This window comes from Sorex araneus, chromosome 9 (genome assembly GCF_027595985.1).
Source record: "Sorex araneus isolate mSorAra2 chromosome 9, mSorAra2.pri, whole genome shotgun sequence".
NCBI lineage: Eukaryota > Metazoa > Chordata > Mammalia > Eulipotyphla > Soricidae > Sorex > Sorex araneus.
In genome coordinates this window covers 2151878-2172574 of record NC_073310.1, presented here as the reverse complement: position 1 = coordinate 2172574, position 20697 = coordinate 2151878, and the positions used below count along the sequence as shown (strand labels likewise).

The 20697-nt window shown below is 58.2% G+C and overlaps 1 protein-coding gene across 1 annotated transcript in view; it reads left to right on the top strand.

Moving 5' to 3' along the window:
- DNAH10 (dynein axonemal heavy chain 10) overlaps positions 1–20697 on the top strand; it is an 83053-nt gene that overhangs the window by 26646 nt on the left and 35710 nt on the right. Inside the window, exons 22-38 of the mRNA XM_055147078.1 lie at positions 2671–2787; positions 2862–2964; positions 4642–4820; positions 6332–6543; positions 7055–7208; positions 7999–8232; positions 9485–9607; positions 11478–11711; positions 13330–13553; positions 14729–14998; positions 15283–15466; positions 16258–16392; positions 16863–17015; positions 17998–18186; positions 18505–18651; positions 18970–19161; positions 20038–20156. Of these exons, the coding sequence (XP_055003053.1) occupies positions 2671–2787; positions 2862–2964; positions 4642–4820; positions 6332–6543; positions 7055–7208; positions 7999–8232; positions 9485–9607; positions 11478–11711; positions 13330–13553; positions 14729–14998; positions 15283–15466; positions 16258–16392; positions 16863–17015; positions 17998–18186; positions 18505–18651; positions 18970–19161; positions 20038–20156 (2969 nt within the window). The remainder of the gene's footprint in view (positions 1–2670; positions 2788–2861; positions 2965–4641; positions 4821–6331; positions 6544–7054; positions 7209–7998; positions 8233–9484; positions 9608–11477; positions 11712–13329; positions 13554–14728; positions 14999–15282; positions 15467–16257; positions 16393–16862; positions 17016–17997; positions 18187–18504; positions 18652–18969; positions 19162–20037; positions 20157–20697) is intronic.

Sequence of the window (20697 nt, the reverse complement as noted above, 5' to 3'; positions counted from 1 at the left end):
CCCGGGGCTCCAGCTTGCAAAGCGTGCCTCCAGCCTGCTGCCCTCCGGGAGGGATGCTTCTGGATCCTGGCTGGAGATAACAATGCAGTGTTCTTTGTTGACAGAGGATGGATGACCAACATAGATTTCTAGGCTCCTTAGAATCCAGGGAGGGGTTTGAGGGTATCTGGGTTGTGTGTGTGGGGGGCGTTGCTGGCCCTCCTCTACCCCGCTGCTCGGGGAAGGTGTTGGAAGCAGTCAGGCAGCAATGCTGAAATCAGCATGTTTTGGGAGTGGGAGGGACCAGTTCAGAATTGTAACCTCCCCTTACTTTCTCTCCTCTAGGTTTTTTTTTTTCTTTTTGGGTCACACCCTGTGGTGCTCAGGGGTTACTCCTGGCTCTGCACTCAGGAATTACTCCTAGCATTGCTCAGGGACCATATGGGATGCTGGGAATCAAACCCAGGCTGGCCGCATGCAAGGCAAACACCCTCCCCACTGTGCTATCGCTCCGGCCCCTCTCCTCTAGTTTTTGTGGTTGATTCTTGGTGTGGGTATATGGGATGAGCGGCGCAGTTTGTGCCAGATCCTTGCTCTCAGACTGCCTGTCTGCCACTGTGATATCACAGGGCCAGAATCGTGTGACCAGCTCTCTCGGTGGAGGGGGATGGCGCAGGGATCCCGCCTGCAGCTATGGGTGCTGGGCAGGGCTTTGACTCGCAGGGAAAGTTTATGTTTAGGTTCAGGAGATGTGAACAGTAAAATGAAGCGAATTGAACACCTCTTCACAGGGCCAGTTGTGATTCCAGCTCAGCAGCCTCAGCAAAGCATGTTGTATGGCCACGGGCAGAGTAACCACAGGCAGGGATAGTCATGGGGAGAAGCTAGGTAGAGGTTACTTTGCCTTTTTATTTTTTAGGTGTAAGAAGCAACCTAGGACTGCGTTGGTCCCCAGGGGGACGCAATGTGGCCATCTCATCACCCAGAAGCTCCCTTTCTGCTCACAGTCCCTCCCTCTCTTTGGGCATTTGGTTGTTACTGCTTTTGTGTTTGTTTTGGGACCATACATGGCTATGCTCAGGGCTTATGTCTGGCTCTGCGCTCAGGAGTTACTCCTGGTGGGGCTTAGGGGACCACGTGGGATGCGAAGGATTGAACTCAGGATGGCCATGTGCAAGACAGTGTATTTCCTGCTATACTATCTCTCCAGCCTCTCCCTCTCCTTCTCCTTTGGCAAGTATTTTTGTTTGGAAAATTAAAACACCCTTGGGAGCAGAGAGATAGTCTAACGTGAGGTTGCTTGCCTTGCATGTGGTTGCACAAGGCTTGATCCTTGGTCTTCCTAGCACCACCAGGAGTAATTCCTGAACACAGAGTCAGGAGTAAGTCCTGAGCATCTCTGGGTATGGTCCAAAACTTAAAAAAGAAAAAGAAAAAGAGAAAGAGAAAAAAGTAAAGCACCTATGACCAGCTCCATGTCTATACATCTTGATTATTATTTGGAGGGGTGTGGGGCTGGTGCTTGGGGCATACTTGGTGGTGCTTAGGGCTTATTCCTGGATCTGTGCTCACCGTCTCTCCTGGTGGGGTGCAGGGAGCCATATTCAGTGTCAGGCATGAGAGCAGAATTAGCCGCTTGCAAGGCAAGTGCCTTCCCCCTGCACTGTCTCTCTGGGCCCTGCTTATGCATCCTTGAACAGCATAACATCTTTCTGCCTGTTTCAAGTTTTACTTAGAAAACCAGCTTCCTGTGTCCTTCTGTCCTGCTGCCCCCCACCCCCTGCCACTGCTGCTGACATTGGAAGCTAATGTCAGTGTTGCTGATCTTTGTGCCCACTTGCTCTTGGTCATCTCTGAGTGACTGGAATGGATGGCTGGCTAGACCGCCTCCTTCTGTCCGGACTGATGGCTCTGTGGTTTCGATCTGGCCTCACCAGGACTGTCATGGCGGATGTTCTGGCATGTCCTGGGCACTTCTTGTAAACTCCTAACAGGGATCTGTTACCATTCCCACAGCTCCTTCCAACCTGACCGCCCCTCTGCCTGGCACCAGGTCTGCAGTGAGTGACCCAGCCCTTTTGCTCATTCAGCACTGCACCCCAGCATCGTGGAGCTTGGCCCCTTGTTCACCACATGGAAGCAGCTCCAGACCCTCCCTGAAAAATGCTCATTTTTGTTCTTTGCTTCTTTTACTGGGTAAAATCATGTAGAATCTGTGTTCATTTTCCTGCCCGATCTGTTTATACCACATGTACCTCTTGGCTTCATTCATGACTTTATATCCCTGGTGCCCCGGTGCCCCTCATGCCAGCCAAATTGGTGTTGATCTGAACAGTTGTAGGGACAGGATGGGTGGGAGGCTCACCGTAGCCTTGTTCCACCTGGGCTGTGCCAGCCTGCCAGGCTAGCCAGCGTCAGTGCAGCCAAGATGAGCCGCAGTGGAAGCTGCTGCTTAGGGAAGGCTGCTCTCCGCCTTCTCTCCCAGTCCACCGGCGTTACCCACTTTCAAGGCATTTTTATCCAGGTTTTAACTGGAAAGCATAGTTCTTTAAAAATCCACACACCTTTTTAAAGACAAAACGTTGGTTCCGGTGACTGGCCTGGCCCACTCTTCCCAGCAGCAGCGGGGCCTGGGGTGGTTCCGAGCTGCTTGACCGTTTCCCCGGGGCTCTGGCCTGTGTTTCCCACCAGCCTCCCGAGGCGGAGAGAGAACTGGTGGAGACGCTCGAGAGCACGTGGTCCGCCCTGTTCGAGGAGTCGCAACACGTGGAGCACTCGCTGGGCAGCATCAAGAGGACCTTCACGGAGGTACCTCAGGAACGACCGTCAGCGTGGAGACGGGGGTGGGGGTTTCCCTGCTGAGTGCAGCCCGCTCTCCTCAGATCACGCGCACGGAGATCATGACCTACCGGACGCAGATAGACGAATTTGCCAAACGCTTCTACAGTGCCGGGCCGGGCTCCGTGGGCGAGGACCTGGACAGAGGTGAGTGCCCCTCGCAGCCCAGGCCTGGGGCACAGTGGGGTCCAGACACATGTGTCTGTGGGTCTCAGCAGTGCATGAGAGCGAGGGGCGCCGTGGCCGACCACCTGGGCTTGGCAGCTGCCCGCATGGCACCTCTTCTCCCGGCCTCACCCTGTCACACTCGCCTGTGGGCTATGCCCCTCACGACTGCTGCCTTCTTACCGCTCTTCCAGGCACAGAGGTTGAAGGGGTGTTGGGATGGGATCCCCCCACCACTTTCTTACCCCGCTCAGGAAGGTTGTCCAGGCCAGGGTGGGACCTTGGTGGCTGCTTAATTCTCTGTATTGGGGGATAGCAGTAGAAATAGGGTGCATGCGAAGACTGTGGTACCCCTGTGGAGAGGGAGCAGGGGGTGTGATGTGGCCCCCCAGGAGACCAGCTCAGACAAGCATGTCTCCTGGGCCCTAGGTTACACCTCAGCACCATGTGTCCCCAGCACTGCCCAGACATTCTCTGAACATCAGACTGAGACTGGCCCAAAGAACAGAGGCCCAGATCCCGCCCCATCCTGATTCTCCTGGGAGGCCCCTCGGGAGGTCTGTGGGCCCGTGGCCGAGGCAGATCCAGCGCGTCCAGGAGAATGAAGGGCTTGTGAGGTGCAGCCTGCGGGGATCTCAGACTGGACTCGGCCCGCCCCCCATATCCATGTCCCCCATATCTCAGGACACGTCCCCACACAGGTTCCTGACCTGCCAGCCGGCAGCTGCTCTCCGTGCCCTGGAACACAGGATCCTTTGGTCCTGGTTTGATGTTCCAGGGGCAGAGATGATCTGTGGTGTAGCTGGACTAGTTTGGGGCCCCTAGCAGGTAGTCAGGGTTGCGACCCCGCCTGAGACCTTCTCCCATGTGCCCGCTGCCGCCCCCTCCAACCCATGAGAAGATTTTGGTTTGGGGTCGCACCCTGACCCCTCAGCATACTCAGGAGCATTTGTATTGTGATATTTATTTTTTGTTTTCTCATTAATTTTTTAATATTGTATTTATTTTTTCTTTGGGGGCACATCTGGCTGGGCTCAGGGCTTATGCCTGCTTAGAGTTTTCAGGGGTCACCCATGGCACTGCTGGGAATCAAACCTGGCCATGTGCAAGGCAAGTGCTGGAACCTCCCTGAGCTCCGTCTTTGCCCAGATATTTGGGTATGCCTGGAGGGAAGCTGGTGATGGTCCTTATTCCAGACAGGCTCCCGAGGCCCCAGTGGAGGGCGGATAAGTGGCCAAATCCAGGGGCCAGAGGTTGGGGGGGGGGGATGGCCGAGCTGCCTCTGTGAGAAGGATGGAAATGGGTCAGAGCTCTTGGGTGACTGCACCTGGGTTCACCTGGGCATCTTGGAATGCCCTGGGGCCTGGTTCTGTAATGAACAGACGTGGATCTGGGCCTCAGGCACGTTAAAACTCTGGTGTGAGCTGAGTGTGTGTCCCAGGGCAGGGCCACTTAGGGGGAGGGACTGGGCAGACACCTGCACCCTGTCCTTGCGCCTGGCTGGGCCTCTGACAACAGGGGATGAAGCCTCGCGTGGGCCTTGCCTTCCCAGATGAGCCTTGGGTGCAGAGGGACCCCAGCTCTTGGTTCGGGAGTTCTACACCCTGCATGCCATTGGAGCCGCTCACCGACCCACCCATCTGTCTGTCTGTCTGTCAGGAGTGGAACTTCTGTCTGTGTTTGAAAGAGAGCTGGCAAGGCATGAGAAGAACCGGCAGGAGCTGGCCAACGCGGAGAAGCTTTTCGATCTCCCCATCACGATGTACCCAGAGCTGCTCAAGGTGCAGAAGGAGATGTCGGGGCTGCAGCGGATCTACAGCCTCTACGAAAATCTCCGGGTAAGTGCCGCACCGGGAGGACAGACAGATGGACATATGGATGGAGAGCGCAGTGGCACTATCCGGGGAAGGACACCCCTGACAGACCCAGGGGCTGGTGACGGCTGCACAACCAAGGACCTTGGCGGAAATTGTTGCTCTGGCTCTTGGGAAGGGGAGAGATAGCAGGTGGGAGTGGGTTTCTGTGGGGTGACGAGAACATTCTGGAATTTGGGAGTGGTGCTGGCATGGTTGATGGACTCAGTGCCATCAGCGTGACTGAAGTGGACTTTCACCCCACTACTACAGAAGAGAAGTCCGTGTGGAGGCCAGGCTCAATGCCGGGTGTCGGGGCAGCCCGCAGGGCAGCTGGACGCGGGTCTGTCTCCAGGGCTCTGACGCATTCGCTGCTGCGTTCACTCGCTGGCTTGCCCGTTGCTCCACCTTGGCGCTTCATTCTGTATGCCAGGGCCATGCTGACCTGAGTGCATTTGTAGGGTTCAGTGAGGGTGTCTAGGAAAGAGGCACACCTGCCCCTCCGTCCCTAGAGTGATGGATGCCATTAGTGGGGGTGGAAGGGGACTAAGAGAGGAGGGGGACCAGCCAAGGGAACCAGAGGGAAGGGACCCCGGCAGAGGGGGGGAAGGATACGGTGGTTCTGTGGCCACACAGGAATGTCTGGTGAGACGTGACAGGGGCCTCTGGGGTCCTGGGGTTGGTGGGGAGGACTGGGGTGGGTGGTGACTGCAGAGAGGAGAGGAACCATGTGTGTCACCTGGGGAGGCAGAGCTGTGCCACCCCTCCAGCCCCCGGCCGGTCCAGCAGGAGTAGAGGATGCTGGCAGGGTGACAGCTGGCTGGGAAGGCAGCTGTGGGGCTAGAGTTGTGTGGGGTCCAATGGACAGAGGCCCCGAGCAGGGTGCGGGGACAGCCGGACAGACCAGAGCCTCGAGAAATACGCGGCCTCGTGTATAGGTGAGGGACTCGGGAAGGATCGTGGTTCCTTTAGAATTCACCTCTTATTAAAGTTTTTGCAAAAAAGGAAGTAACGAATCATGAAAGTTGACTTCAACCCAAAAAACTCTTCACACCTCTTTTTCTTTTCGGGGGTTCACGCCCGGTGGCGCTTGGTTGTCACTCCTGAATGTGCTGGGCGACATGTGGTGCTGAGTATGGAAGCTGGGCGTCCTGCTGTACTCCAGACCCCCCGGCACCCTTGTTCAGTTTGAACCAAGCAGGGTAGTCTGGGCCTGAGTGTTCAGTGGCCTAACTGCTTGTGGGGCAGACAAGCCCCCTAGATGCCTGACTGAAACAGCGCCGGTCTGGGGTCTCCTGTCGAGCTCATGTCTCAGAAGGACAGACAGAGCTGGTGGGGAGGCCGCACTACCTCCCATCACCCAGGCTCCTGCACTGGCGGGTCTCCCCAGGGGCTTCAGAGCCTGTGAGTGGGGCTGCCTGTGTGAGGCTCAGGTGGTGAGGTGGTGTGCAGGGGATGCTGTGTCCTCGTTTTGACCCCTGGTGACCCCTTTGCAGTCTGCCAAGGAGGAGTGGTCACAAACCCTGTGGGTCAACCTGAACGTGCAAGTTCTCCAGGACGGCATCGAGGGCTTCCTCAAGAGCCTGCGGAAGCTGCCCCGGCACGCGCGCAGCCTGCCGGCGGCCGCCCACCTGGAGAGCAAGATGAAAGCCTTCAAGGAGTCCATCCCTCTGCTTCTCGACCTGAAGAATGAGGCACTCAGGGACAGGTGGGCCTGGCCCTGCCCCGGGTGACTCCTCTGCTGGGTGTAGTGGGTTGGCACCATGGGCACCACGGGGGTCCCCCGCACGGCAGGCCTGCCTCAAGGGTTCTTGCACCACTGTGACAAATGCACCCCAGTAAGTGAAGAACCGTAGATGGTGGTTTCACTCGGAGGCTTTACAGGTTCCGCTCTTTGTTCCCCCTCCTGACCTTCCTTGGTTCAGGGCACTCGAGAATGGCAGCATGTCTCATAGGGCAATTGTGCAGCTGTGGCAGCACCAGAGGGGTCCCCTGCCCCGGCCACTCTGTCCTGTCCCTCCCTTGGGGTCACCTCTGTGACCTTGCCAAAGGCGTCCTCCACCACATGCTTCTTGATTTCCTCTGGCTGCTGGGGGTCGGGGTGGGGGGGTGGGACACAGGTTGGAAAGATCATCCCCGCACTGTTCACCGCCTTCCTCGCGGGGTTTGTGCCAGGGTCAGTGGGGTGACCTGCTGGCCGCGCACTGCTGCTGCTGCAGGCACTGGCAGGAGCTGATGGAGAAGACAGGTGTATTCTTTGAAATGACCGAGACCTTCACCTTGGAAAACATGTTCGCGATGGAGCTTCACCGACACACTGACGTTCTCAGCCAGATTGTGACCTCGGCCATCAAGGAGATCGCCATCGAGAAGGTGAGGCCGAGGGCAGGTGCGGGCGGCCGCACTCCCTCCCCTGTGGGAGTTAAATGACTTGGTCTAGAAGAAGGATGCGCTTTCCTGGTTCTGTTCTGCTTAAACGGCTTATTCTTGGTTTCGCTTCTGATTTATTCAAGGAATAATTGATGTTCGTGGCAGAAAACCTGAGGCAAATAAGCAAATTATTCATAATTTCACCCTGTGAAGATAATTAGAATGGACAGTTTGTGTATCCCCTCACACAAACATGCATGTATGCACGTGTGCTTTATGCCCCACACACCTGCATGTCACATGTACCCATATGTGTGTGCACATGTAACCACCCCACACACCCCTGACACATCTGTGTATGCACAGACATGCATTTGTTTTGAATGTGATCATGAATGGGAGCATGATCTGGGGGTTGATTTTCCTGCTCTGCTGCAGAAAGCTTGAGGGCAGGTGCCCTGGATGTGCCAGAGGAAGACTTTAGACCTGGGCCTGGCCCTGGGAATATGGTGAACTGGGCACTTTGCTCCCCTTTCTGACTTGGTAGCACCCCGCTCTGCAGCCTGAGGGCGATAATCTCTCCCTCAGGGGGCCTCCAAGGACTGGGGAGATGGGTCTGGCGCATGCTGGCTGGGCCCATGCCTGGCATGGGGCTGAGGGTCACCCTGGGAAAGCCTCTCTGTATCCCCCAAGTCTGGGGACTTGGGTAGGGGAAGGCCTGCCCAGGAGTGCTGGTCGGACTGGGCTGTTTGCTCTGTTTCCACGTCTGGACCATCCTTTTCGCCCTGCCCAGGCTGTGAAGGACATCCTGGACACGTGGGAGAACATGAAGTTCACCGTGGTCAAGTATTACAAGGGCACGCAGGAGCGCGGCTACATCCTGGGCTCCGTGGAGGAGGTGGTCCAGTGCCTGGACGACAACACGGTCAACCTGCAGAGCATCTCGGGGAGCAGATTCGTGGGGCCGTTCCTGAGCACCGTGCACAAGTGGGAGAAAACCCTCTCGCTCATCGGGGAGGTGATCGAGGTGCTGACCGGGCCCCTGCAGGGGGCAAGCCTTCCCTCCCCCATTTCCCTCCTGGATTTGGTGCATTTGAGTTTTTATTTTTATTTTTTGGGCCCAACTTAGACCCTCTGTGGTGCTGGGGTTTGAACTTGGGTCCACTGTGTGCAACGCAAGTGCCTTAACCCTTGTACTGTTGCTTCAGTGCTGCCTCCCCCACCCCGATTTAGATACATATTTTTTAAATGTATTTCTTTTGCCTGTGGAGCAGCACTCCCAGGACCACTCCTGGCAGCAACTGGGCCAGCCAGGTGGGGCTTCTCGTGGCTCAGGCTCAGGGTGCCCAGGGACCAGGTGGTGCTGGAGGTTGAATTCAGGGCTTGGCACAGGCCTGGCATATGCTACGGCCCTTCAGGCCATGTTGCCAGGCACATTGATCTTTTTCTTTAAATTTTGGGGCCACATCCACATGTAGAGTTTACTCCTGGCTCTGTGCTCAGGGATTACTCCTGGCGGGGCTTAGGAGACCATATGGGGTGCTGGGAATCAAGCCCAGGTTGACCACGCTGGCCCCAGCTGCACAAATCAGGGTGTTTTCACTCAGTTCTGGAGCTCTGGCTGCAGGACATTCCGTTGTCCGAGAAAACCCTGCCCACCACTCTGCCCAGCCTCTGGCAGTGCTCGTTTTCTGCCTCTGAGTGACTTCCTCTGGGTAGGCAACATCCCAGGGTGTGGCCTTAGGCCTGGTTTCTCTTAGCAGCATGCTTTGACGGCTTCCTCCCACATCGGCCCGCATAAGCCCCTTACTGCCTCTGCGGTGTGTCCTGTCCCAGTGAGTGGACAGGCCACCCCCTGCATCTCTGTCCAGCTGTGAGGCTTGCTGGGCTGTTCCCATGCCCAGCCTGGAGTGGACCATGGTGCTGGGAACACTCACGTGTTTTGAGTCCCCACTTTTAGGTGTTTTGGGGTGCTAACCTGGGGGTGGAATTGCAGGGCACACAGTGCTGTGTTGAGGGTACGGTTGGGGCGTCTGCACCCTCCCAGCTCTGTTCACAATCTAGAAGCTGCCTCTTCCCCCGTCCCATCTACCCTGGAATGTTTTGCTTTGGCTTTTGAGTGTGGCTGTGAACTGAAATCTGTGAGTTCAGCTCCAGCCTGGGAAGGGCAGAGAATGGTCATGGATGTCCCCTGCCCTGGCCTGCAGCCAGGACCCGAGCTGGTGTGGCCCCATCCCAGTCAGGGGGTGCCCACTGACCTGGAGCATCTGCCTTCACAGATCTGGATGTTAGTCCAGAGAAAATGGATGTATCTGGAAAGCATTTTCATCGGGGGAGACATCAGATCACAACTTCCAGAGGAGGCCAAGAAGTTTGACAACATCGACAGGATATTTAAAAGGGCAAGTTGGGTGGGGCCTGGGGTCCACCATGGCTGTCCTGTGTCTGCAGGGGGCACTATGCCTTACCTTTCCTGTCCTTACTCAGAACCTGGGTCTGGGCAGTCAGGATCTGTTGGTCCCCCATGGTGCTGAAGCTTTCATTTGGTTTAAAACATGATCTTTGGGGGCTGGAGCAATAGCACAGCGGGGAGGGCGTTTGCCTTGCACCCGGCCCACCCGGGTTCGAATCCCAGCATCCCATATGGTCCCCTGAGCACCGCCAGGGGTAATTCCTGAGTGCAAAGCCAGGAGTAACCCCTGTGCATCGCCAGGCATGACCCAAAAAAAAGCAAAAAAAAAAATGATCTTTGGGGACTGATGCAATAGCACAGGGGGTAGGGTGTTTGCCTTGCACGTGGCCGACCTGGGTTCAAGTCCCAGCATCCCATATGGTCCCCCGAGCACCACCGGGAGTAATTCCTGAGTGCAGAGCCAGGAATAACCCCTGTGCATCGCCAGGTGTGACCCAAAAAGAAAAAAAAAAGATCTTTGCTGATTTCAGAAAGTTGGAAGATAAAAAGTGTCAAAAAGATGCCTTTTTTCCTGGCTCCATCTCTATTATAAATGCTTTAAGTGCCATACACAATATTTTCTCTGTACATAATCTTAACATGTTGACACTGGTGCTTATCACCAGTGATTTACACCTGGATGAGACTCAGTGACCACAAACCATGGTGCTGGCATCAGTTTATTACAGGGAAAATTCTTAAGAGTGCCTGAATTTTCCTTCCCGTCTAGTGCCAGGATGGAACCCGGAGCCTTATTTTCAGGGCTATAACCCTACGACCAAGCCACGTCGCAACCTCATTGTCTTTTATTTTGTAATTTTCTCTCTCTCTTTTTTTTCTTTTGGTTTTTTGGATCACAACTGGTGATGCACAGGGGTTATTCCTGGCTTTGCACTCAGGAATTACCTCTGGCGGTGCTCAGGGGACCATATGGGATGCTGGGAATCGAACCCGGGTCGGCTGCGTGCAAGGCAAACGCCCTACCCACTGTGCTATTGCTTCAGCCCCCTGCAATTTTCTCTTAATGCCATGAGAAAAATTTCCTATTAAATCATCTGAGTAAATACTTGCATGCCTTTGTAGAGTGTACCAGTGAATGGCTTGGCACTGACCATTGAATAGTTATTGGCAATCTGGTTTGGATGGAACTTTTGGCTTTTGTGAATCTAGCAGGTCCGTGCATTCTCTGTACTGCAGATGAATATTTTACAGGGGATTGTGAGACAAGTTGCTTGAGAGATGGGACTGTGCCAAATTCTTTTCTGCAGAGGGAGTGGAGAGGGAGGCCCCAGTTGGTCCCGTTCACATTCTGGGATCCTTTATCTATTCACTGAGAACCTTCTATCCATTTGCATGAGCTCTTTGAAAAAGAATTAGGAAAATGCCCAGTGATCCCATCCTCATTCCGATTAACAGACTTTAGAATTGAGGGCCTGCTCCCAGCCCTCCTTAGTGGGACCTGCCCTTCCAGATGGTTCTTTCCCTGCCACCCTTAGCAGGGAGCCTGCAAAATGCCAGACAAGCTATTTTCACTCTCTCATATTCTGACAAATATTTCTGGACACAAACACCCAAACTCTGGCAGCAACATTGCCATCCCCCAGTGACTGGACATTGGGGCATCCTTTTCTTTGTGCTCCCCAGTCTGGAATGCGCAGAAGGTTCTGGGCGGTAGGGGAGGCTGCTGGCACCGCGTGCATGGCTCTGACCGCGGAGTTGGGCCCGGCTCCCAGGCACCGTCCCCGCTGTTCAGCTCTCGGTGCTGGCAGGCAGGGGCAGCCCTGCCGAACCTTGACGGTGCTGCCATCTCCCCTGCACAGATCATGGCCGAGACCCTCAAGGACCCGGTGATCAAGAAGTGCTGTGAGGCGCCGAACCGCCTGAAGGACCTAGAGAACATCAGCGACGGCCTGGAAAAGTGCCAGAAGAGCCTCAATGACTACCTGGACTCCAAGAGGAATGCCTTCCCCCGCTTCTTCTTCATCTCCGACGATGAGCTGCTCAGCATCCTGGGCAGCAGCGACCCGCTGTGCGTGCAGGAGCACATGATCAAGGTGCGGGTCTGCAGAGAGGGCACGTGCTCACGTGGTCAGAGCACGTGGTGGAGGCTGGAGCCCCTGATAGGTGGTACCTGCTCACGTGGCACAGAACACGTGGTACGAGCAGGACCCCCCCCCATAGGTGGTACCTGCTCTCGTGGTACAGAGCACGTGGTGGGACAGGGGCCCTTGATAGGTGGTACCTGCTCATGTGGTAAGGAGCAAGAGCACTTGGTGGAGGCAGGAGCCACTGCTTGGTGGCACGGTACTCAGTGCTGGGGATCACATGGTGGACAGGATAGTTCTCATGTGTTGGGAGCAGGTGGTATAAAGCTGCTGGCCCCCCCAGTTTTCACATGATCCGGGCATCCTCATGTGTTGTGTGCGTTTGATGACTCTTGCAGTTGTTTGTGTGTGTGTGTGTGTGTGTGTGTGTGTTTATTGAATCACTGTGAGAACAGTTATAAAGCTTTCAGGATCAAGTCTCAGTCATATAATGATCAAACACCCATTCCTTCACCAATGGACATGTTCCACCACCAAGAACCCCAGCGTACCCTCCCTCCCACTCCCCCTCTACCTGTGTGGCCGATGATTTTCACTTTACTCTCTTTTTACTTTAATTACATTCAACTTTTGACAGAAAACCCACTATTGTTATTAGGAGTTTTTCCCCAAAAAATCAGACCTGTCAAAATGGCATCATTGGATTGTATATTTTCTTTTCTTTTTGGGTCACACTTGGTGATGCACAGGGATTACTCCTGGCTCTGCACTCAGGAACCACCCCCAGCGGTGCTCAGGGGACCAGATGGGATGCTGGGAATCGAACCCGGGTCGGCCTCATGCAAGGCAAACGCCCTACCCGCTATGCTATTGCTCCAGCCCCGGATTGTATATTTTCTATTGCTGATAACAAAGAGCATAAGATGTTGCATGTTTGCGAAAGCGGCCGCCCAGTTTTGGGATTCTGGCATTTTAGTAATTAAGTCCAGAGGTATTTCTGCCAGCAGCCGCTGCATTCCAAGATTGGTTTGTGTGCCTCTGGGATCATGGCTGTTTAGGAGCAGAGGAGCTGTTCCTGGGTGGCTGCTCGGGGTCTCATTTGGGCAGGGGAGGGGGGGCAGGGCCGGTTCTGCCCCCCACCCCCCATTGAGAGATTCCCCGCGCGTCACATCACTGCAAGCTCCTACTTCTCTGTCCAGTTGGCTCTGAAAGGTGGCGGTCGCCATGCTGCCGCAAAGGGCAAAAAGGCCGAGGAACAAAAACCCTTCCCCTCCCGTGGCTGCATGGGGCCGTAGCTTAGTTCACAGTCCAGGAGTATCTCTGCCAGCAGCCATCGCACTTTCTTTTCACACGTGGTCCTTCCCCCTCCATATTCTCCTGTCGTACACAATCTTATTAGGCCCCTCACGGTAACCCCTGGTTGGGCAGCGAACCCCCAAGGGTCATGTTCCTGAATGTTCTGCTGACCGAGCAGGTGGCCAAGGCCCCCTCCGTGGATGTGCTGCGGTGGTGCTGGACAGGCTTGCCCAGCTCCCCACACCCGTGCCGTGAGGGCGCTGTCGGCGACTCTGCAGGGGCCGTGCGGAGCCCCCAGCCCGCTGACCCCACGCTCCCTCCCGCCCCGCAGATGTTCGACAACATCGCGGCGCTGCGCTTCCACGACACGGATAGTGGGGAGAAGCTGGCGTCGGCCATGATCTCGGCCGAGGGCGAGGTGATGGAGTTCCGCAAGATCGTGCGCACCGAGGGCCGCGTGGAGGACTGGATGACAGCGGTGCTGAACGAGATGCGCAGGAGCAACCGGCGCATCACCAAGGAGGCCATCTACCGCTACTGCGAGGACCGCAGCAGGTGGGGCGCCCGGCCAGCCGCTGCTCCCCAGAGTGACCCAGACCCGAGCCGTTCCCAGCGCTGCCTTCCCGTGCCCACTCGCCATGTCTGCCTGTGAGCTGGCCTGCGGTGGGGACCTCTCACCCTCCTGAGCCAGACCCCACGCTCGCCAGGGTCGCGCCCATGGCGGCTCCCATGGCTGTTTTCAGCAGCCTGTGCGAGCAGGTTGCACGCGCCCATCTAGCTGTGAGTCCTGCGCCTGCTCACCCGTGTTTACTGCATGATCATTGCGGATCTATGGCCCCCTTCTCCCCCTGCAAATATGTGGGTGCAGCCATTAATGTGAAGCTTTGAAAACGATGATTCTGGAAGAACAGGGCATGCCGATTTTGCGGTGAGGTATGGGAAGTGGTGCCGCAGGGCCACCCCCCCATGCTGGCTGCCCGGGGGCCTGGGGTCCCCAGAGAAGGGGTAAAGCCTTCGTCCTCCCCATACACTTGTTCCCCTTTACCTATCGCCCCGCGCCTGTAACCAACCTGTTTCTGTATCTGCTTTAGTTTTGTGTCAGTTGTTTTCCTTTTGCACTTGAGAGAAATCACATAAGTAAAATCACACAGGGGCTGGAGTGATAGCTCAGTGGGTAGGGCATTTGCCTTGCACACGGCCTACCCGGGTTCGAGTCCCAGCATCCCATATGGTCCCCTGAGCTCAGCCAGGGGTAATTCCTGAGTGCAGAGCCAGGAGTGACCCCTGTGCATCGCCGGGTGTGACCTAAAAGCAAAAAAAAAAAAAAAAAAAACCACACAGTTGTGCTGTGGCTCCAGCAGGAAGCACAGTTTTTGTCTTTCTCCATCTCGCTTGCGCCTTGTCAAATGCAGCTAGAAATGGTTGTACTCTTTCAGTGTCCCAGACAGCAAGATTTGCACGAGGGGTGTGTGTGGGGCGGGGGGATGGGCCCATGATGGTGGCACCGTTGCCTGTCTGCGGTTCTCAGGATGCGCCGCCCCCCATCCCGCCGCTTCACCCACATCTCAGAAGGGGCCTTGAGGGACCCTTGCATGGGACCCCTGTCTATAGCCCAGAGATTTTCTGCCCGTGTGGCTTGGCGTCTGCTGCAGCTCAGAGGCAGACTGACACACGGGTCCTGGGAGTGGGCGCTGCCCAGAGCGGCCCCGACCCGCCACTGCCCCCCGCAGGGTCGACTGGATGCTCCTGTACCAGGGCATGGTGGTGCTGGTGGCCAGCCAGGTGTGGTGGACCTGGGAGGTGGAGGACGTGTTCCAGAAGGTGAAGAAGGGGGAGAAGCAGGCCATGAAGAACTATGGTAACAAGATGCATAAGCAGATCGACGAGCTGGTGACGCGCATCACCTCGCCGCTGAGCAAGAACGACCGCAAGAAGTACAACACCGTCCTCATCATCGACGTGCACGCCCGCGACATCGTGGACTCCTTCATCAGGGCCAGGTCAGGCCCCGGGCCCCACCCCGCCCCGCCCCGCCGGCCCTCCCGCTTGGCCCGGCCCAGGTCCAGCGGCCCTCCCCCGCGGGCCCCCTCCCGTCCCGCCACTGCTGGCCCCACCCGGTCGGCCTGCCCGGGTCCACCCCTCGCACTGCCCACACCGCCCCCGCTGGCCCCGCCCAAGTCCCATCCCACCTACTTTGGCCCCGCCCCACATCGATCATGCCCCGCCCCTGGCTCCGCCCCTCCTGTCCCACGCCCACTCCACCCACTTCCTCCCTGGCCCACAGCATCCTGGAGGCCCGCGAGTTCGAATGGGAGAGCCAGCTGCGGTTCTATTGGGACCGGGCCCCGGACGAGCTCATCATCCGCCAGTGCACGGGCACCTTCGGTTACGGCTACGAGTACATGGGCTTGAACGGGAGGCTGGTCATCACGCCCCTCACGGACCGCATCTACCTGACGCTCACGCAGGTGCTGGGGCTGTGCACCCCCAAAGTGCTGCATGGAGCTCCTCCCCCCAGCCCAAGTCCGCTCGGGACACCAGAGAGTGACCTCAGAGCCAGGGTCTCTGCAGATTCCGTTAGCAGGGGGTGGGGTGGGGGTAGGCCCGCTCTGTACTTGGGGAGAGGACACAGGGGTGGGGACAGAGCACAGCCATGAACCAGGGCTCTGTGGTAGCCGTGAGAGGCTGGAGAGACAGTTTAGAATGGGACCGAATTGTGCTTTGGGGTTGGGCTGTCAGGTTAGCGGGGGCCTCTAAAACTGGCCTTAAATTCTGGACATTGCTAAAGGCTCATACTCACCTGGTGAGGCCCTTGGAGCAGAGGACAGGGAGAGGCCCGGCGAGGCCAGTAAGGCGCCTTCACGTCCTTCCAGGGATGACAGCCTGGTCCCTCACCCCGCACGGCTGTTTGCTCTCCAGCCCCTCCAGCTGTCACTGGAAGGTGCCATGGTGGTCCACAGCCCTCCCCAGGGGACCCAGGTTGGCTCTCGGGCCCTGGATATACATGAGCCCCCCCGGGTGAGGCTTCTCAGGGCTGAGGTACTGCAGGGTCCGGTCCCTCCTTCCACACAGCCTCATGTTGGGGACCCTGCACAACAGAGCCTGTGTGTGTGGCAGCCGGGGGTGGCGGGGGAGGCAGCCCACGAGGCAGGAAGCCTACTGGAAGGCGCCTTTTGCGTCCCCGCTCTCCCTGTGCAGAGCTGGGGGCGTCTCCTCCTGGGACCCAGCCGCTCAACACCCTCACTCTTGGCTTCTGCAGGCGCTCTCCATGTTCCTGGGTGGGGCGCCTGCTGGCCCCGCCGGCACCGGCAAGACCGAGACCACCAAGGACCTGGCCAAAGCCCTGGGCTTGCTCTGCGTGGTCACCAACTGCGGCGAAGGCATGGACTACAAGGTGAGGCCTGGCTCTGCTCTGGCCCGGGCGTGTCTGAGCGGGTTTGGGGAGGCGGGCGCGGGAAGAAGGCCACGGGCCAGGAGGCCACCAGCGTCCACTGAAAGAACCCAGAGCATTGCTCTCTTGACGGCAGGTGGAGCTGAGGGCTCAGACAGCAGGGCCCTCCAGAGGGGGGAGGAGGGAGCAGCCGAGGCAGGCAGGCGGCAGGGAGCGGTGGGGACTGCGGCTAAACGGAGAGCATTTGTTTGAACAGGAGCTCGTTTGGCTCCGCCGACTCTCGGTCCCTGGGAAATCAGATTCAGTCCGTCTAGGTTTCCTGGTATTTCAAGGGAAGCCAGAAATCTTGGTTTCGTTTTTAATTTTTCCACTTTCAAATCCTCTCCTTGTCCCACGGGGGAGAACCCGATAGTCAGAAGCCGTGTGGAGTCGGGACGCTGGCTGATGGCCCTGCCCCTGTCCGTGTCCTGCAGGCCGTCGGGAAGATCTTCTCGGGCCTCGCCCAGTGTGGCGCGTGGGGCTGCTTTGACGAATTCAACCGCATCGACGCCTCCGTGCTGTCGGTCATCTCTTCCCAGATCCAGACGATCCGAAACGCTCTCATCCATAACCTCACCACCTTCCAGGTGGGCCCCAGGCGCCGCCGTGGGGCGTCCCCGTCCCCTGGGAACGGTGCTTGGGGCCGTGGGGAGCAGGTGTCGTCCTGGCCGGCCTTCCTGCCCGGGAGGCCAGTTCACGGCTGTCTCCGGGTGGAGATCTTAGGTTCCTGCAGCGCCCAAGCACAGCTCAGAGCTGGGCAGGAGGGAAGAGACGAGGCAAGGCGTGTGTGCCACACATGGCGGGCCCCACCAGTCCCCAGCACCACACACAACACGTGTCCTGGAGCACTGCTGGGATGAGCCGGATAATCCCGGCCGTGCAGGCCCGAGACTGTCACATCGAGCCTCAGGCCTGGTTTGCTGAGACACATCAGGGGGACTGTGGACCTCCTAAACCCCGCTTGGGAGCATCCTATGCCCACGCCACAAGAAATGCAGACGTGTCCTAAAAACACATGCCAGGCACAGTCCAGGCCTGACAGGGGGTGCTGGGGGCGGAGAGGGTGAGCAGCCTGTGCCTGAGAGTGCCCACAGCCTCTGTCCTCCTAAAGCCGTGAGAAAGGACACGGCCAGTATGAGTGGGTGGCATGGACAGGGAGAGTGGCCTGGGCTGGCGAGACGGGCAACCGTGTGGCCATGGCTTAGGGCGTGGGGTGCCTGAGCTCAGGCTACTTCCTGGGGCCCCTGCAGGGCAGAGTTGAAACTTGCTTTGCGGGGTGTCAGCCGGTTCCTTCACATGTGGTCTCATCACGTGAGCTTGCCAGAGAGAACCAGACTCAGAGGGGTCATGCAGCCTGTCAGGGTCACAGCCTCAGAGGGGTCACGCAGCCTGTTGGGGTCACAGACTCAGAGGGGTCACGCAGCCTGTGGGGGTCAGGCAGCATCCTTAGGGGCCCTGGTGACTTATCCCGGCTTCTGCTGCTGTCCCCCGACTGGGCAGTGCGGTCACCTCTCCCCCGGCAGGCTGCAGTCTCACCTCCTGCTCCTTTGCTCCTCACTTGCTCCCCAGTTTGAAGGGCACGAGATCTCCCTGGACCCGAGGATGGGCATCTTCATCACCATGAACCCCGGCTACGCGGGCCGCACGGAGCTGCCCGAGTCGGTGAAGGCGCTCTTCAGGCCTGTGGTGGTCATCGTGCCCGACCTGCAGCAGATCTGCGAGATCATGCTCTTCTCCGAGGGCTTCCTGGGCGCCAAGGTGACCGCGCCCTCCCGCCCTGCCCCTCCTCCCTCCTCCCTCCCTCTTTTCTCTTCTCCCTCCTCCTTTCCCTCTTCTCTCCCTCCCTCTTTCCCTTCTTCCTTCCTCATCTTTTCTCCACTCTCCTTCCTCCTTTGTCAATCCCCCCTTTTTCCCCTTTTTCTTTCTTTCTAGAAAAGAATGGGGGCTCGGCACTCGTGGTGGTAGCGGTGAGTCCCCGCCAGGACCGTCTGTGCCAGCACCATCACAGACCCACTTCCTTAGTCATCAGAAATCTAAAATCATTTTTGTTTCCTTTTTAATTTTGAACTCGGAAAGGCTCTGGCCAAGAAGATGACGGTGCTGTACAAGCTGGCCCGGGAGCAGCTGTCGAAGCAGAACCACTATGACTTCGGGCTGCGCGCCCTCAAGTCGGTGCTGGTGATGGCGGGGGAGCTGAAGCGGGGTTCCCCGGACCTCCGCGAGGTGGGTGGATGCGCCCGGGCCCTTGGGAAGGTGTCACAGTTGGCCCTCAGCTTCTGGTCAGCTGCACGTGTCTCTTCTCTGACCGAGTGCGGCCTGCAGAGGGGACACGGGGGTTGGGGCAGGGGGCAGGCAGGGGTCTGGGCAGGGGGGGTGCAGGCGCCCACCAGGCGAGAGCAGCTGTTCCTTCTTTCCCCCCCTCTGCGAGGTGTGGGGGGCGCCGCCTGGCCCACCGCACAGCAGGGCCGGAGGGCGCCGGGCACCCGTGTTCCTGTGGGGACCGGCCGGTCCGGTGGGTCGTGGACGCAGTTTTTCTCCCAGGACGTGGTGCTCATGCGCGCCCTGCGGGACATGAACCTGCCCAAGTTCGTGTTCGAGGATGTCCCGCTCTTCCTTGGCCTCATTTCCGACCTCTTCCCGGGGCTGGACTGCCCGCGCGTGCGCTACCCCGACTTCAACGATGCCGTGGAGCAGGTGCTGGAGGAGAATGGCTACGTGGTCCTGCCCGTGCAGGTGAGGGGCCCAGCCCTCACGGGGCCACCCGCACCATGGGAGGCCCAGTCAGGTGGGCTGCCCTTCCAAGCTGCAGGGCTCTGTGCCTGGAGGTGACATGTCCCACGCGGTCCTCGGCTTAGTGGGCAGGCGATGTGCCCGTCCCGTTTGGGGGCCCCACATCTGTCAGATTCTTTCCCTACCCCCCACCAGTCCAGAGAAGTGAATCAGGTGGCACAGGCAGGATCGTGAAACCCGAGGCCCTCGGGGATTAGCTGCCACTACTAAGACAAAGTTCTCCGAGTGCCCGTCCGAGGCCCCAGCTCAAGGCTGCAGACCCTAGGGGCTGCCTCTGGTCAGAGCACCCGAGGCCCCCAGGACGAGAGCACCCGAGGCCCCCAGGATGGGAGCACCCACAAGGCTCTGATCTTTGCTTTCGATGTGGGCGTCAGAGGAGACGAGGGTGCTTTGGGGCTGTGAGCCCTGATGCTGCTCTGAGGCAGGGTCTGGGGAGACGAGCCCCCAACTGGGGCCCTGGTGTCCGGCTCCCCACATAAAGCTGGGAGAAGCTCCTGAGCTCCTCTGGGTGTGATCCAAAACCAAAAAAGAGAAAGTGAAAGTGTGGACCAGGACCCCCGAGGCTTGTGCCCGAGGAGAGCCTGGGGCTGTGACCCCAACATGCCTGCAGGTAGCCGGGCAGTAGGGGAGAAGGGACAGGCCTGTCTCGGTGGTTCTCAGCGCTGGACAGGCCAGCCCAGGTGCAGGGATGAAACACTCTGGGGCGGAGCATGCTGACAGGGCTGGGGTGGTGGGCATGCCCAGGGGGCAGCTGCTCCCGGTCCAGAGGAACTACAGGGACTGCCACCCACCTGTATCTTCCCCGTGTTTGTGCCCCAGGTGGACAAGGTGGTCCAGATGTTCGAGACGATGCTGACCCGCCACACAACCATGGTGGTGGGGCCCACGGGAGGGGGCAAGTCTGTGGTCATCAGCACTCTGTGTCAGGCCCAGACCCGGTGAGTGACTGTGGGGGCCGCCTTGCTGGTGGCCTCAGTGGCCATTGCTGTAGGAGTGCACGGGTCAGTACCACGAGTGCACACATGCGGCAGGTTCCACTGTGGTTCTAGTGAATGTTCTGGAAGACAGGGTTGGGGGGTGGCCCCGCCCACATAATTCCCAGTGGGCCACATGTGAGTCCCGGAGGCCTGGCATTCGGAGTTCACTCCGGGTGCTGCTCCTGCTCTCTGACCTTGAAACTGTCATGAGAGCGGGTCCTGCGTGTGGCTGTGGCCTGCGTGGCTCAGTCCACATGAGCCTTGGCTCCCCCTTGCAGAGCTGCACCTTCAGACCTGCTTCATGGGCTCCTGGCATGCGGGGCTGTGCACTGCTGCCCTGGGGGGGTGGGAGCCATCGCAGAGAAATGCCTAATGGGGGCTGGAGTTTAGAATCATGCCCCACACACCACACACACATACGCACATGCACACGCACACACATGCACATGTGCACACACACACGCACACATAACACGCGCACACACGCACATGTGTGCGACCC